At 39.4% G+C, this 18,355-nt stretch overlaps 1 protein-coding gene across 2 annotated transcripts in view; it reads left to right on the top strand.

Annotated features, from left to right (window-relative positions):
• The window catches only part of LOC137501881 (putative fatty acyl-CoA reductase CG5065), a 191,894-nt gene that overhangs the window by 73,660 nt on the left and 99,879 nt on the right, over positions 1–18,355 (top strand). For both annotated transcript variants that reach the window (XM_068229016.1, XM_068229017.1), the window contains 2 exons: positions 8,454–8,702; positions 8,864–9,009. In XM_068229016.1, coding sequence (XP_068085117.1) covers positions 8,454–8,702; positions 8,864–9,009 — 395 coding nt within the window. The remainder of the gene's footprint in view (positions 1–8,453; positions 8,703–8,863; positions 9,010–18,355) is intronic.

Here is an 18,355-nt window from a genome sequence, read left to right on the forward strand (position 1 = left end):
TTCAAAGTTCGTCCAGCCAAGGTGTTGAATTCTTAAGTGAGCTAACATAATTTAATATTCTTTTTGACAGTCGATTTTCTGGTAATCTTGTGAGGTGTCCAAAGAATTTCATTCGTCTTTTCTTTATGTCAATTTCAATGTTTGAAACTTTTTCTGTTGTTTTGATTGATTGTAGCCTGTAACCATCTTGGGTATATCTTGCTCCTAGGATTTTCCTGATGATCTTCCTCTCTTGCTTTTTTATTTCTTCTAAATCTTGTTTACTGTTAAGTGACAATGTTTCACTTGCGTAAAGGACTGTTGGTTTTATGACTGTGTTGTAATGCCGAATTTTTGTCTGTCTTGACATGCATTTTTTATTGTAGATGTCTTGAACTAACCCTAATGCCTTCTTGACTTTTTGGAGACGGTTTTGCTGTGAGATCTTCTCAAGGCCTGTCGGTTCGATGAATTCTCCGAGGTATTTAAAGTACGAGACCCGGTCGATTTTACCATATTTTGTTCTCAGGCTCGTGATATCTGTCTTTGAACAGAAGAATTTAGTTTTCTCAAATGAAATCTGTAGTCCCACTTTATCTGCAGATTCCTTAAGTATCTCAAGCTGCTTGATGGCAGTCTCCTCATCCTCTGTTAAAATCGCCAGATCGTCCGCAAATGCAAGGTATGGTACGTAGAGGTTGTTTTTGGGAAAGCCCAATCGGATCGGTTTCCAAGATTCACGTTTCTTGAGTTCCTTCTCCCATTCTTCCATAACCTTGTCTAGGACGACGTTGAACAGAATAGGAGAGAGTCCATCACCTTGTCTCACACCTGTTTGAATGTCGAAGGGTTCTGAAATTTCTCCCATAAATTTCACTTTAGATTTTGTGCCCGTTAGTGTTTGTCTTATGAGTTCTAGGGTTTTGGGATCTAGTCCTCTCTCTTCTAGAATTTGGAATAGTGAGGCTCTGTCTATCGAATCATATGCCTTTTTGAAATCTACAAATGTGCATACTGTAGGCTTTTGTCTGAGGGCTCGTAGTTTAAGTATGGTTTTGAGGTTGAAAATTTGTTCTGGGCATGACCTGTTTGGTCTGAATCCTGCTTGAAATTCTGATAATTTGGGTTCTAATTGTTGTTGTGTTCTATGCAAGAGACAGGCTGATAGTATTTTGTATGTGACTGATACAAGTGAGATTCCTCTGTAATTGTTTACGTCTAACTTGCTGCCTTTTTTATGTAGTGGATGGATTAGAGCAATCTTCCAGTCATCCGGGAGCTTTTCGGTTTGCCAAATGTTTTGGATTATTTGTGTAATTTCTCTGAGTGAATTTGGGCCTAAATTTTTCAGAAGTTCAGCTACAATTCCGTCTTCCCCTGATGCTTTGTTGTCTTTAATTTTCTTGATATGTGAATAAATTTCTTTTTGAGTTGGTGGTGACGAATTTTCCGGTATGATTTCTGGCTGTACTTTCGGGAATCTCTTTTTGGGTTCTGGACAATTTAAAAGCTGTGAAAAATATGTAGCTAATTCATGGCAGTTTTCCTTATTTGTCAAGGCTAGTTTACCATCGTGCTTCCGAAAGCAAAGGTTCTGTGGGGAATATCCTTTAATTTGGTTCGCAAAGGTCTTGTTGAAATCGTGTGTATTGTAATTTTTGAAGTTGTCTTCAAATGACTTCAGTTGGACATTGACGTATTTCCATTTATTTTGTCTTAAAATCTTGGATACATCATTGCGAACTTCGAAGAATTTCTTCTGTGTTTCTTCTGATTTGTTACAATTGTAGTTTTGAAATGCCTTTTTCCTTTCTTCTAGTGCGGTCTCACATTCTTGATTCCACCAAGGATGTTTTGGTTTCTTGCGAAGAGGGATTAGGTCCTTCGCCGTTTCAATGATTTTAGTCTGGAAATTCTCCCAGCTCTCTGCAGGTCGTTTTTCCCATTCTTCTGAAATTTTGGAGTCCTTGATTTTGTGCAGATCAAATTTTGGAATCACCGATGTTTTCCTGTTGAATTTTCCTTTGGGTGTGAATTTAATTTTGATTCTGCTTAAATAATGATCCGAATCGATGTTAGCACCTCTGCGCACTTGCACATCATGAATTTCCTTTTGGTAATCATATGATATTGCCACATGATCAATCTGAAATTCTCCTAAATGATGGATGGGTGATCGCCAAGTTTTTTGCTTTTTGGGATTCTTGCGGAGTGATGTTGACATAATTTTGAGGTTATTTTCTTGGCATAACTCAATGAGGCGTGTGCCATTTTTATTGGTGAATCTGTGGGCTGGATAGTCTCCCACTGTCCTCCTGTATTTGTATTCCCTGCCAAGCTGTGCATTGAAATCACCGAGTAGAATTTTCACATCATTTTTAGGGATTTTGGCCATTTCTGTTTCAAGTTCTTCCCAGAATCTTTCTGTTTTTTCAGGCTCCTTTTTATTGTCTCTGTTTGTTGGTGCATGCACATTAATAAAGGTGTATTTTTTGTTTGTATGCCTGATTCTTAAGGTCATAAGCCTATTGTTGATGGGTTTCACCTCTATTACTGAATCCAAAACTTTTTTGTCTACACAGAAGGCCATTCCTAACAATGCTGCTCCTTTACCAATTTTCTTGTTTGTTCCACTTTTGAAGATCCTATAATTATTGTAATCCATCGTTTCTGAATCGGTGAAGCGTGTTTCTTGCAGGGCCAGAATTTGGATTTTCTGCTTTGTAAGTTCTGTTGTGAGATTGTGCAGTTTTCCTGTTTGAATCAGTGTCTGAATGTTGAATGTGCCAATGAAAGTGTGAGTCTTTCGTGGAAGTTTATCAGAGCACTCTGACTTGCTCTCTCGTATTCGCCCAAGCTCCCCAGAATCCGAATGCTTGGTTGCCACTTTAGAGTGGGTGGATTGTCCACCTGGGGTAATTTTGTCTTTACTTGTACGAGTCATGTCTGCTTGTAAGCAATCTTCTAGCTTTCGCTAGTGGTGTAGAACCAGGGATTGTTAGTTCCTGGAGCATATTTACAGCCGCACCTCTGGTGATCAGACGCTGACCACTTGCCGCTTGCTACAAGTCAGACGCGAAGTGGATTTGATTCGGTTCTTCCGCCCTCTCTGCCATTGGGATATGTCCTCTTCTGCCGTCGAGGCCGTTGACCATTTCTCTGTTTACCTCAGTTGATCCGCGGGTGCTTATTTGGCTAAGCCTTATTCACACCTGTCCTGCATATCTACAGGAGCTTCCCCTATCAGCCATATGGGACGCGCCGTGTCGGGGTTGAGGGCCCCCACCCCAGTGTCTTACGCAGGGTTATGCCTAGCTCCTACTCATTTCAGAACCAGACCCCCACGTAAGCTGACCGGGCACGGTTATTATTATTATTATTATTATTATTATTATTATTATTATTATTATTATTATTATTATTACATTCCAGTACTATGTGTATACCTGCATCTCCAATGAAAGGATATCTAGACTCAGGCTTACTTGGAATGTCCGTCCATACCGTGTCACTTTCCACCACTTATTCTTCTCCTTCTTCAGGATCGTTATTTTCTGTGTCACTTTGTTTCTTTTTTTTTTGCTATTTGCTTTACGTCGCACCGACACAGTAGGTCTTATGGCGACGATGGGACAGGGAAGGGCTAGGAGTGGGAAGGAAGCGGCCGTGGCCTTAATTAAGGTACAGCCCCAGCATTTGCCTGGTGTGAAAATGGGAAACCACGGAAAACCATTTTCAGGGCTGCCGACAGTGGGGTTCACCTACTATCTTCCGAATACTGGATACTGGCCGCACTTAAGCGACTGCAGTTATCGAGCTCGGTGTGTCACTTTGCCCATCGGTGGACACGTCACTGTCAGTGTCAATATCTTGTAATAAATGTTCCACTATTTCATTGTCACCGATATAATTCAATGTCGTTCCTAACCAAGCCATGTTCACGTCACACAGAACAGTTTACAAAAGTTATCAGAACATGGACATTGGAGTTCGCAGAACAAGTGTATCATAACAACAATGACAACAACTCACAAATTTAGTAATTACAGTGTACATATATATAAATAAATTCTTTACGAAGAATTTGGCACGGACCACATGAGGCAACACGAGATAGCTGTCAGACTGCCGCCTAGGCGTGAACTACCCGACTGAAATAATAACAATAAGTTATTTATTAGACCACCTAATCAATACAAAATCGTCTTGGATGATTTACATAAATTTGTTAGCTATTAAATAATAATAAATAACTTATTGTTATTATTTCAATCTAATATCATCAATACGGACCAAAAATGATATTTATTACATGTAACTACCCGACTGGCGTGAGACTGGATAAAAATGAATAGAACAGCAATAATTACATCTAATATAAATGGAATTAGTTTTAAATTACGATAGTAGATGGCAGAATTGATTAAGAATAGCCAGACACCTATAGGCAGCTAACCCAGCGTAAGAATACATCTAGAATGACAAGAATGCCTAAAGGCATCAAACCCAATACTCGTGCAACAGCTGTTGAGGCTTTCAGGCGTCAAACCCAGTTAAGGGGTTAACATTCGACTGCAAAATCTTGTTTGAGTTCTTTAATTTTTCGTCTCAAGTTAGAGACTAGTGCAGTTAACTTTAAAGAAGTGTCTTGTGTCTGATTCCATTGACATTCAACACAAAATATCAGCATTTCTTTAATCCCTTCATGGGAACAGTGAAAATCAATTATAAATTATACCTCCTTACTCGTCCATCCTACAAGTCCATGAAATTTATACATGTGCTTGCTCTGTTATTCCACATGAGCGAACGCTGCAACTTGAACTTTGAGAGCTTCCATAACATTTAGAACTGCAAGACCGTTCAGAACAGCCCTCGAGGGATTGGTACGAGGTTCCATGGTGCTGAGAAGTGTTCCATGGCGAGGACAGGAAGAGCAGTGGTTTGACATGGGACATCGCTAGCAGCAGGATGAGAGCACATTGTGCCTAACTGATCTCCAATTGTACTGAGGTGATATAATCTTGACTTTCTTTAATAAATCAGCAGTTTAAAGAAGGACATGAACTTCATTCGAAGTAAAACCCCCTCACTCTCCGTACCTGCTCAAATTCAGTGTACCGTACACGCCTTGCGTTTATCTCATACTCATCAAGCTGTAAAGTACGGGCATTTCCTGGTACAATATATACAAAATCTTTACATCATTTTTAATGGACCCATATGCACAATTTTTCTGTTTTGCTCTACTTTTGTAAAAAACAAAAAATCTGCCTGCTTCTCTTATAAGTTAAGATGTTGTTAATAATAATAATAATAATAATAATAATAATAATAATAATAATAATAGTAATAATAATAATAATAATAATAAACATTCTATAGATCTCTGCTGACAAAAAGTAAAGGAACAGAAGACCAAGTTCCATGTTAAAACAGAGATGAAAAATTCTGGTCGGACATCTGGAAAAATCCTGAAAACTATCAAAGGGATGCTTTTTGGTTCTCAGACCATTAATGTCATGCTAAGTATCGAAATAACATCTGAGGGCTTGAAAGAATGCCTCCAGAAACTGGTGAACTGGAAATTACCAGGCCCAGATAGAGCACACAGTTACTGGTATAAAGTCCTCACAAGCACACATTAAGTGTTATTCAGTCATCTAGAACATTTCCTTGAAAACCCAGAAGGTGCATCAGACTTTGTAAGAAAAGGTATCATCTACTTGCTATACTACTCAGCACGTAAGCGAATACACTAAGGGAGTAACCTTACTCTTTTTTCCCTATTAGCGTCTTTACTTGCATATCAGCCACACTTTTTATGCCAATTTTAAGGTCTTAAAATAGTGGGTGCGGCTATTATGCAGAAAATTTTTCAACAAAATTTTTAAAAGACTCGGGGACATATAGTAACCATTGAAACTATTATTAGAGTGGTATTTATATAATAACAAAACGAGATGCCACACTACTAGTCCAACATCAAACAGGGACTGAGAATGGTACATCCACTGTCAAATTAAACATAAAACGTAGTTAAAATGAAAAATAATTTCAATACAGCTTCACTGAAGTCCATAATGGATTTTTTTTTTTTGCTATCTGCTTTACATCGCACCGACACAGATAGGTCTTATGGCGGCGATGGGATAGGAAAGGCCTAGGAGTTGGAAGGAAGCAGCTGTGGCCTTAATTAAGGTACAGCCGCAGCATTTGCCTGGTGTGAAAATGGGAAACCATGGAAAACCATCTTCAGGGCTGCCAACAGTGGGATTCGAACCCACTATCTCCCGGATGCAAGCTCAAAGCCGCGCGCCTCTACGCGCATAATGGAATTTAATGGTCTATCGTTATGTATAATGATATAAGACTGGGAGCAGATGGTGATGTTTTTGCTTTTTACGCCACATGCTCTGGAAATTGTGGTGGTGGGAAGGCAGCATTTTGAATGAACTGATGGGAACTCTTAATTTATTTGGCTGTGTAAAATGTTATTATTTAATTTGGTGTTGTAGAAATTTGTTGATCTGACCTCTCGACTTTTGAAACATTCTGTAGTTCTAGAAGTATCGTTTCTAATTTCATAAGTCTGGACCTTTCAAAAATTGTGCAATTGACAGTGTCAGCAAGAAAGAAGAGAAATTTAATAGGTCAAAATAAAACTGTTTTCTATTGGGTAATGTAAAATCCCAAAGGTTAACTCTGCAATCTTATTGGTCTCCTTTTGTGCTTACACCTCTCAAACTCCACTGCTCTTCGGTGGGAGCCAGGGAGTGTCAGTTGGTTGACCGTCTTAGCAAGTGGACGTGCTTGTGTCAGGCTCCAATTTCATGGGAACCCGCCTATCCTAGGGTAAACACTCTTGTTACTTTCATGTTTGGTTGTAATTTCACTTAAATTTTAACTGTAATTTTTCTCTTTAAATATGCAGGAGTTTGCCCTCAGATCTTATGCTAACCACGAATTTTAAATTTGCAATGACGTAGCTTCTTAGCTAAGATAATGTACATCTTTGTTGGAGGCAAAATATTTTTTAACCTTTTCATTTGTATTAATTTTAATTTATCCATCAGGTTTGCTATCTGTTAGTTCCTGTTTCACTTTTATATCAATTTATTATAATGTTCATCTCCTGAAATGTTTTAGCTGATGTTGTAATCTTGTATTCTTTCACATTTTTGTTTATGTAAATTTTTAGTTACTCTGGGATTATGTAGAATGGGACTAGTCCTCCATAATCATGACTTAGCACATAGCACACGTCTTTGTGTGGGTATGTTCAATGAACATTTATTTATTTCTTCTCAATCATGTTACTACTACAGTCTTATTTATCTTTTGAGTTATGTATATGTCATTCTTTTAAAATAAAATGTTAGCTCCCAGAAAATTACCTCTCCGAAATTTGATTTGCTAAAGGCTACGTTCCACTGCCTTGCAGGTTTACCGCTGCTTCCCACATCCTAGCAGTAGTTGTTGTGTATCCGAATCTCGTATTTCAATTTGATGATATGATGTGTTTTAATGATTTAAAAATATATATATTTTTGTGTTTCAGATTTCTTCCTTTAACTGTTTTATGTTAATCACTCAAGGGCAGTTATAGAAATATTAATTGCAGTTTTATAATATTCAGTCCAGTTACTTGAAACAAGTTGCCATGTGCCTTTTAAAACAATAATTACTGTACTACATGCCGAGATACTGTAAGAGTTGAAACTTAAAACGTTACTCAGGGAACATGCTTCAAGGATGATGTGTTTCCCCAGTAAAAGTGAATGTAAAGTTTCGAGATTTTTAAGTCACGTACTGGTAATTAATGTCTGAAGCTGGCCCCACAATTTAACTTGCCTGCCTCTCACCTGGAGGGCCCAGGTTCGATTCCCGGCCAGGTCACGTATTAGTACCTGCATACGAGGGCTGGTTCCAAGATCACTCATTCTACGATTGCCTTTAATTACGGAACTATCGAATGGTGAGATGGCGACCTCGGTCTAGAGAGCCAGGAATAACGGCCGAGAGGATTCGTCACACTGAACACGTGTAACCTTGTAATCCACAGGCTTGTGGGATGAGCAGCGGTCGCTTGGTAGGCAGAAGGTCCATTGGGACTGTAGTTTGGTTTGGTTTAGGAGAGTTTGTAGGATTATAATAATACATACGGTATTTCATTTTTGTAACATTTAGCCAAATTATTGATGGTTAATTAATTCCCGGATATTCCGTTTTCCCATGTTGTACGTTTTTTTCAGGGTCCCTTCAAAAACAGAGAATCGAGGTTCCACTGTAAACCATAAACAAGTAATATCCAGGGACCAGGTGGGAGTTAAACCCAGAGCACTCTGAACTGAAGGCCAGAATGCTGATCAGTCAGCCAAAGAACCATACTGCCACTTACTAGCCAGTGATGTTATTATATCAGTAACATATGAAATTATTATATCAGTAACATATGAAATTATTCCTCTTAGTTATTTGAACGCCTGAGGAAGAATCGTCCGGACGATCTGGAGAAACTAAACATAATCGAAGGCGACCAGATGGAATTGGGTTTGGGCATAAGCTCAGATGACCGCCAGCTACTGAAGAAACGGGTAAGCGTTGTCATCCACGCAGCAGCTAGTGTTCGCTTTGATGATCCTGTGAGCAAGGCTATCATTTGTAACACAAGAGGAACGAGAGAAATGGTGCACTTGGCTATGGAAATGGAGAAACTCAAGGTAGGCATCTCATAAATCAGTTCCAGTAGTAATATCATATACTTTTGTTAACAGTTCATGGCCCATAGTTGCTTTGCTAACCGAACTAGAAGCTCTTCAATTAATATATTTCTGTCTGCTTACAAAACAATTCTTCTGACTAAAATGACTGACTTTTTCAGGTGTTCGTTTATGTATCCACAGCCTACTCCAACACCGAACATGCTTATATAGAAGAGAAGGTTTACGATCCACCAGCGGACTGGAGAACCATGATCTCAGCTGCAGAAAACCTAGATTCCTTCCAGCTTGACGTTGTGACCAAAAAGTAAGCAAACTTTGCGATATCATTATTGATCATAAGAAATTATTATCTTTTATTTTTTTGTTTTAAAGGTCTGGAATAATAGAATTAATAGCCTGACACATTCTGGGAGCCTATCAAGGTATGCTATTTTGCTTTATGTCGCACCGACACAGATAGGTCTTATGGCAATGATGGGACGGGAAAGGCCTAGGGATGGGAAGGAAGCGGTCGTGGCCTTAATTAAGGTACAGCCCCAGCATTTGTCTGGTGTGAAAATGGTAAATCACGGAAAAACCATCTTCAGGGCTGCCAACAGTGGGGTTTGAACCCACTATCTGCCTAATGCGAGCTCACAGCTGCGCGCTCCTAACCGCACGGCCAACTCGCCCGTTAGGGAGTCTATCCTTTGGTGGATTTACCAAGAGACATCTGTAACTACAGGATTATGTCCATAATAGCATCAGCCCTGGTGAAGGTAGAGGTTTATGGCACAGCTGAGAACAGAGAGAAGGTGTGGGAAACACTGAAGAAAATTGGAATGCAGGATGACATGATACACAGGATCAAGAAGTTGTGTCCAGATACCCACAGTAAAGTCAAAACACCTGTAGGAATGACTGAAACCTTTGATATAAAATCTGGGTTAAGACAGGGTGGTGTTTTGTCTCCTCCTCTTTTCATCACTGTGATGAACGAGATTCAGAAAAAAGTACACCAAACCATTGGAGGTAAGAAAATGAAAGTTATCTTGTTTGCTGACGATATATTCTTGTGGAGAGACTCTAAAGAAGACCTTCAAGAACAAATAAACTCCTGGACAGAAGCTGCTAAAGAATATGGACTCATCTTCAGTCAAGAGAAAAGTGAGGTTATGGTCATGAAAAGATACAGACAACCAGTGGGACACATTGAAATGGAGGGGAAACAGTTACAGATGAACCATCAATTCAAATATCTTGGAAGTGTTATCTCTGATACTGGTTCTATAGACAAGGAAATTTCCCACAGAATTCAAACAGGTAGCAACTTATACAAAATAGTTGAAGACATAATATGGAAGAAGAAAATACCAACAAAATGTAAGAGAGTCATATATGAAACCTATTACGTACCAATCCTGACCTATGGTTGTGAAACATGGACCATAAGAAATAAAGATGTCAGTAGAATCCAGGCAGCAGAAATGAGATTTGTCCGTAGCATGATTGGTAAAACACGGAGGGACAGAGTCCATAAAGAGGAAATCTGTAAGCAGGCTCAATTTGTAAGACTGCAGGACAGAATAACATCGCAGCAACTGAGATGGTATGGACATATGCGATGCATGGGAGATAACAGATTACTGAAACAAACGTATGATCTACAACTTGAAGACAAAAGACCAACAGGGTGACCAAGACTCAGGTACAAGGACATGGTGAAGGTTGACATTGAACAGTGGGGACATACTTTGGAAAGCATCGAAGAAGGAGAGAAGTTCAGAGACCAGAACTGGTGGAGAAGCCTCGTTTGCCGACCCAGCTTAAGATGGAACGATGTGGGATATGTATGTATGTATGTATGTATGTATGTATGTTCCGTCTGAATTAATTAATTTCTAGTTGTAACTAATATGTTATTTTTATTGAATTGTTTACATTACATAAGGGTTCTTCAATTGAAACATACACTGGTGTCTAGTAGTGAACACTGTATACAGTGGACAACATGCGCTACATCAAAATGATAGCATACTCATGATAGTTTGAGAGAGGCTACAGATAAACAGAGAATGTACAGATAATATAAAGATTGTTGAGCATAGATTGTTTTTTGATAGTGGTTTAATGTCGCACTAACACAGAAAAAGTTTTTGGTGACGGAAGATTGGAGAGGTGGTGGTTGTGGCTGTAATTAAGGTACAGCCATAACATTTGCCTGGTGTGAAAATGGGAAACCATGAAAAACCATATTCAGGGCTGCCAATTGTGGGATTCAAACCCGCCATCTCCCGAATGCAAGTTCACTGTTGCACAACTCTAATTGCATGGCCAACCCGCTCAGTACATAGATTGGGCAACATGCACTATATCAGAACAACAGCATACTGGTACTGATAATTTGAGAGAGTCTACAGATAAACACCCTCACCATCTCAACACTGAACAAGTTTTCTAGTTGCTGGTGAACCACTCTTCCACAGCAGCAGTAATAGCTAGATCGATGTTGAAACTCCTCTTCAGCGCTTTCTTCAGCACACCAAAGATTTGACAGACTCGAGTGAAGGGATGTGTGATACATAAGACCCCAGAGAAAACAGCGCTGACTGCCCGTTGGCAGCGTATTGAAATGCATTACCGTGGAACACAAGCCCACTTCATGACACTCCTCTCAGTCAGGGCTCCTTTGCCCAGGAATTGAATCATGCCATGTTGTATGCATTTGGATGTAATCATCTAACACGAGTATTGTTGCACATTTTTCCTCGTATTCTTGAGACTGACAACATTTTGAGCTATTGCTACAAAAACCAATTCATGCAGTGTTCCAACTTTTATCTGTTCAGTCGGTTACTTGTAGTGTTGTTAGCTATATCTACATTTTAATCACACTACCCTTATTTTTAAATCATTAGAAAGTAAGTCTAGCATTTTATTCTAAGCACTGTCAGTTTAAACAACCGAACAAGTCAACCAATCTTAGGTTGACCTTCGATGGCTATGCCTTGAATACAGACACCCACTACATACCTTGACCACACTGCACTGAACCTTCAACCTACATTCCCCAACCTATACGATTTCACAGCCTTTCTAAACACAATGAGAAGAATGCCAGAGTGCTGAACACGACATTGCTCACTGGTTTCCACGTGCTCAGTCTCTTTGCACAGGTTCGAACACAGGGCTGTTGACTGTATCAACGCATGATGACATTCCTAAACATAAATCCTCATTCTAAAACAATTCCTTCACTGGTGAGTCATGGAAACTCTTTTCGCATGAGGTCAGAGGGTTATCAAACCATAGAAGCTTTAAGCGAGTGTGCTCAATCTCCATGGGATGAACTTGTAGAACGACGACAGGTCTACTTCTACTAATTACTTTTTCTTCTTGTTGTTATAAATAAAATATTGTCTGTTTTATTGAGCTAATTTAATTCAGGATGATCTAATTAGTAGGCACTAATTACCGTCTGTTTACAAAAGTCTCTTGTCCTCAGAGGAGGTAATCCAGTCGGTCGTATTATCTGAGATTGCAGTAATCCTGCTTGTAAACTCGTCTTTCATTTTCACTTGGCTCCACATGCTCAGTCTCTGCACAGGTTCGAACACAGGGCTGTTGACCATATCAGCACATGATGACATTTCCTTGGCTGGACTCCGGATAACTCACATAGTCAATTCACTTAACTCGCAGACGACGTAACTGCTTCACACAGTGAACTGCTTAACAGTGGTAACTAAACAGCAGCATTAATGAACTTGACCATTTTCAGTTTCTATTAAGTCTGTATTGTCTGCTAATGATTTAACAGCCTGTTTTCTTACTGGTTTTAAATCACTAAACCCCAGTTACACAACAGCCCTAACGGCACTTCACAACAATGGCAGTTGACACTACTCCCTCCAACTCTACTCAAACCAACTGTTCCACACACTGACTCCACATCGGTGCACATACAGTACTCCATTCACTAGTGGTGGTGGTGGTGATATTTGTTTTTAGAGGAAGTTCAAGTGGGCAACTATCCTCTATTAACACTAATCAGAGAGAAAAAAATTGAAAGGGTATGACACTTCCAAAAATGAAGGTATTGGCCAAAGAAAGATGAGGGCTACGAAGGGCTTGAAAATGAGACTCCCAAGGTCTCGTTAATCTAATACCGTCAGGGTCAGAAAAGAATAAGAGCTGTCCAAGGCAGGTCAGATAGGATATAAAAGTGAGGAGTCTGGCACAAGTAAGTGGAAGCAATGCCAGGATTCAGCTAAGGGCCTCACCAACCCACACTCCCAAGTTAAAAGCCTGTGGGGTCCCTTATAATTGCCTCTTACGACAGGTAGGAGACACCGTGGGTGTAAATCTACTGACCCCACCCACAGGGGTGTTTCACTCAGTATTCCTACAAGACACAGACCCCTGTGGTACATCCACCCCATCAACAGCTAGCACTGCTGTAATCCAGCAGTTCACAGCTAGCCTCCTGTTGCTGGTGATGGAGTAGTAGAATCTTCTGGGCTCATCTAGAGGTGGAACATTCTCATTTTGTGTTCCAAAAGTTGGACGGGGAAACCAGATGAAGAGAACGATAGAGAGGAGAGACTATCACTTTGCTCTCAGCCTGGGAGCTCCTATTTGACTCAGTAGTTCCTTCCTGGAAATACCAAACGGGGCTAAATACAGAGGGCTGACACATAATTTTGTTGTTATTATTATTCATTCATTCATTCATTCATTCATTCATTCAACTTCATTAATCAACCATCTAGGGACCACGATAAGCCTCACTTTACATTCTGACATTTGTTCATTTTTCGCTTGATCCACATCGTCTTCATTAGCTCACTGTGTTTAGCACGACGTTCTTCTGTCCATTCAGCACCAGTTGCCCATTTTTCATTCCGGAAAGTCCCGAAAGTCTTGATGGCTACTCTGAAAAGATTTCGGTCTTGTGCATCTTCTGCTTGTAGGCCCAGTTCTTAAGATCTTTCTTGACATTAACATACCATGGCATTGCCGTTTTTATATTGAAGATACGTTTCGTCCATCCTCCATGGTATGCACTAGCCATGCATCTTGGTAGGTGTGCTAGGTACCAACTGATGAGCCCAGCCTAACACATGGGGGCAAAACGCTGGCAACCAGGAATGAGTTAGCTGCAAAATTTATAATGTTCAATAACGGACCATTTATATTGGTATTATAAGTTTACTCATTCGGAACAAATGTTTCAGATTCCCTATGGGAATCAACCTCTATATAATCTGATGGCCAGGCAGGCATCAATTTTTGGTAATGAGACAAAGTCCTCATAGTGCATTGGCACTGCCGGTGGCTGCAATTAGCCTATACAGTGGCCTCCACGGTATGCACTAGCCATGTGTCTTGGTAGGTGTGCTAGGTACCAACTGATGAGCCCAGCCTAGCACACAGGGGCAAAACGCTGGCAACCAGGAATGAGTTAGCTGGAACATTTATAATGTCCAATAAGGGACCATTTATATTGGTATTATAAATTTACTCTCATTCCAACAAATATTTCAGATTCTCTATGGGAATCAACATATATGTCACATACCACTTAGTTGAGCAGCTCGTCTCCTTTCTCCCAAGTCTTCCCAGCCCAAATTTTGCAACATTTTTGTAACGCTACTCTTTTGTCAGAAATCGCCCAGAACAAATCAAGCTGCTTTTCTTTGGATTTTTTCCTGTTCTTGAATCAAGTAATCCTGGTGAGGGTCCCATACACTGGAACCATACTCTAGTTGGGGTCTCAGCAGAGACAAATATGCTCTCTCCTTTACATCCTTACTACAACCCTTTAACACCCTAATAACCATGTGCAGATATCTGTATCCTTTATTTACGATCCCATTTATTTGATTATCCCAATGAAGATCTTTCCACCAAACTCGATAGGTGCAGTCTCTTACGTGGGGCCAGTATCCAGTATTCGGGAGATAGTAGGTTTGAATCCCTCTGTCGGCAGCCCTGAAGATGGTTTTCCATGGTTTCTCATTTTCACACCAGGCAAATGCTGGGGCTGTACCTTAATTAAGGCCACGGCCACTTCCTTCCCAATCCTAGCCTTTCCCTGTCCCATCATTGCCATAAGACCTATCTGTGTCGATGCGACGTAAAGCAAAAAAAAATAATAATGAAGATCTTTCTTTATATTAACACCACGGTACTTAGAATGATTCCCAAACGGAACTTTCACCCCCTCAACGCAGTAATTAAATCTGAGAGGACTTTTCCTATTTGTGAAACTCACAACCTGACTTTTATCCCGTTTATCATCATACCATTGCCTACTGTCCATCTTTCAAAGTAATAAACTTCATTGTTAGGTTCTGTATTGAGTTGAGACTATGCTTAAAGTAAATACAAAATTTTAATATTCCACCTTCTCAATACTAAAAAATCATTTGATGTTTTTACAAAAACATTACAATGATATTAATAGGTACTAGTTTCGGTCCACTGTGGACCAACATCAGCCTACCCAAATTACAACAGTAAAAGACATAGTGATAAAAATAGTGTGGAGAAATGAGAGAGGATCTAGAAGGATGGGATGGTGGTGGAATGACAGACGAAAGTGAAAAAACGTATTTGCGAATAATATTAAAGGAACAGAAGTGTTCACATTGACAAGTAAAATCTTGTGAAGTCACGTAAAAACTCTTGATGAGATAGTCTTTGGTTGGCAGTTACTCCTGTGTTGCACGATTGAAATATTTAACTAAGTATATGCTTCTAGAAAGTTGTAGATGTAAGTTCCACTTTAGCATAGATCTTCATACCAAATTGAATACTATCCGCTACATAGCCAGATTCAATGGCTTCAATAGCCATTTCATAGAAAACATCCCATGAGATCTCCAAAGTTAAGCAATACTGGATGTGGTCAAGATTTGGATGGGTTACCACACACTGTTGGTGGGGGTTAAGGGAATGGAGGAAAGGAGCTAGCCACCCTACCATACGTAAACTCCGGCTCTGGCGCACCCCTGCGGAGGTTCGTACTTGCCTTCGGGCAGAATACACCCTTATGTTATATATATCAATGATATGTGCAAAGAAGTGGAATCAGAGATAAGGCTTTTTGCAGATGATGTTATTCTGTACAGAGTAATAAATAGTTAAAAGATTGTGAGCAACTGCAAAATGATCTTGATAATGTTGTGAGATGGACAGTATGCTTAAAGTAAATACAAAATTTTAATATTCCACCTTCTCAATACTAAAAAATTATTTGATGTTTTTACAAAAACATTACAATGATATTAATAGGTACTAGTTTCGGTCCACTATGGACCATCATCAGCCTAGCCAAATTACAACAGTAAAAGACATAGTGATCAAAATAGTGTGGAGAAATGAGAGAGGATCTAGAAGGATGGAATGGTGGTGGAATGACAGACGAAAGTGAAAAAACGTATTTGCGAATAATATTAAAGGAACAGAAGTGTTCACATTGACAAGTAAAATCTTGTGAAGTCACGTAAAAACTCTTGATGAGATAGTCTGTGGTTGGCAGTTACTCCTGTGTTGCACGATTGAAATATTTAACTAGTATATGCTTCTAGAAAGTTGTAGATGTAAGTTCCACTTTAGCGTAGATCTTCATACCAAATTGAATACTATCCGCTACATAGCCAGATTCAATGGCTTCAATAGCCATTTCATAGAAAACATCATTAACAAACATAAATTTCGCCCCAAGACCACACTTAAAAAAGAACCACCTAAACATGACTCTTTTTCCATCTTCACTTACGTCAATGGAATTCACAAGATTACCAATGTTTTAAAGAAAAAAGGTATGAAAATAGCCTTTAAAACCAACAACAACAACAACACACAAATCTTACCATAACACATCACATATTAATAAAATAAATAGGTACACAAAATCAGGCGTCTACAGGATTAAATGTAATACATGCTCTAATATTTCTTATGTGGGGCAAACCGGCCGGGCTTCAACATTAGATATTTACAACATTTCAATGCAGTCAGATACAACAAATTCTCAGCTATCGGCCAACATATGGTCGACTATAACCACAAATTCACGAATATTGAAACAGACATGGACATTCTCAAAATAGCTATGAAAGGACCTCTACTCAATATAATAGAGAAGTTTTACATTCATTTAGATCAATACTTTAATGCCAACTATAACCTTAACGAAATAACTGAGAAACCCAATATTTTATTTGACCTTTTCATTACTTACTACAGAAAAAACAAATCGGTCGTTCAAAATTCTTTCTTTAAGTCAGTTAAGGGTCCCCCAACAATACAAACACCATCACTTTCTCTCCCGTCCACCCCGCCTTGAACCTTTCCCATCCCTCCCACCCTCCACCACTTACGTCATTCCTCCCCTCCGTATTCACCTACCCCCTCTCCCGCTGATCTACTCCGCGCTACGCGCACTCCGTAAGTTGCATTCAATACAGCAAGTTTGTTCCACGCAGCGCAAGGTGAGTCATCGTTTATATTTTCCGGTGCCTCGCTTGTTCTCTATTAGATTACTCGCATTAATACTACCTTCTTTCCCCAGGTTCATTGGGGTCCCGATTGAACTGAGACTACTTCTGTTTAACACAGCAAGTTTTTCATTCCACCATAGAACATGTTCAACTTTGTCAACTTTTAATCATGCTGGTCTCATCGGACAATTCTTCCCTCTACGCTAAAGTGGAACTTACATCTACAACTTTCTAGAAGCATATACTTAGTTAAATATTTCAATCGTGCAACACAGGAGTAACTGCCAACCAAAGACTATCTCATCAAGAGTTTTTACGTGACTTCACAAGATTTTACTTGTCAATGTGAACACTTCTGTTCCTTTAATATTATTCGCAAATACGTTTTTTCACTTTCGTCTGTCATTCCACCACCATTTCATCCTTCTAGATCCTCTCTCATTTCTCCACACTATTTTGATCACTATGTCTTTTACTGTTGTAATTTGGCTAGGCTGATGATGGTCCATAGTGGACCGAAACTAGTACCTATTAATATCATTGTAATGTTTTTGTAAAAACATCAAATGATTTTTTAGTATTGAGAAGGTGGAATATTAAAATTTTGTATTTACTTTAAGCATACTGTCCATCTCACAACATTATCAAGATCATTTTGCAGTTGCTCACAATCTTTTAACTATTTATTACTCTGTACAGAATAACATCATCTGCAAAAAGCCTTATCTCTGATTCCACTTCTTTGCACATATCATTGATATATATAACATAAGGGTGTATTCTGCCCGAAGGCAAGTACGAACCTCCGCAGGGGTGCGCCAGAGCCGGAGTTTACGTATGGTAGGGTGGCTAGCTCCTTTCCTCCATTCCCTTAACCCCCACCAACAGTGTGTGGTAACCCATCCAAATCTTGACCACATCCAGTATTGCTTAACTTTGGAGATCTCATGGGATCCGGTGTTTCAACACAGCTACAGTCATTGGCATTGATGTATATAAGAAAACATAAAGGTCCAATAATACTGCCTTGAGGAATTCCCCTCTTAATTATTACAGGGACAGATAAAGCTTTACCTATTCTAATTCTCTGAGTTCTATTTTCTAGAAACAGAACCACCCATTCAGTCACTCTTTTGTCAAGTCCAATCGCACTCATTTTTG

This window comes from Anabrus simplex, chromosome 8, assembly GCF_040414725.1.
Source record: "Anabrus simplex isolate iqAnaSimp1 chromosome 8, ASM4041472v1, whole genome shotgun sequence".
NCBI lineage: Eukaryota > Metazoa > Arthropoda > Insecta > Orthoptera > Tettigoniidae > Anabrus > Anabrus simplex.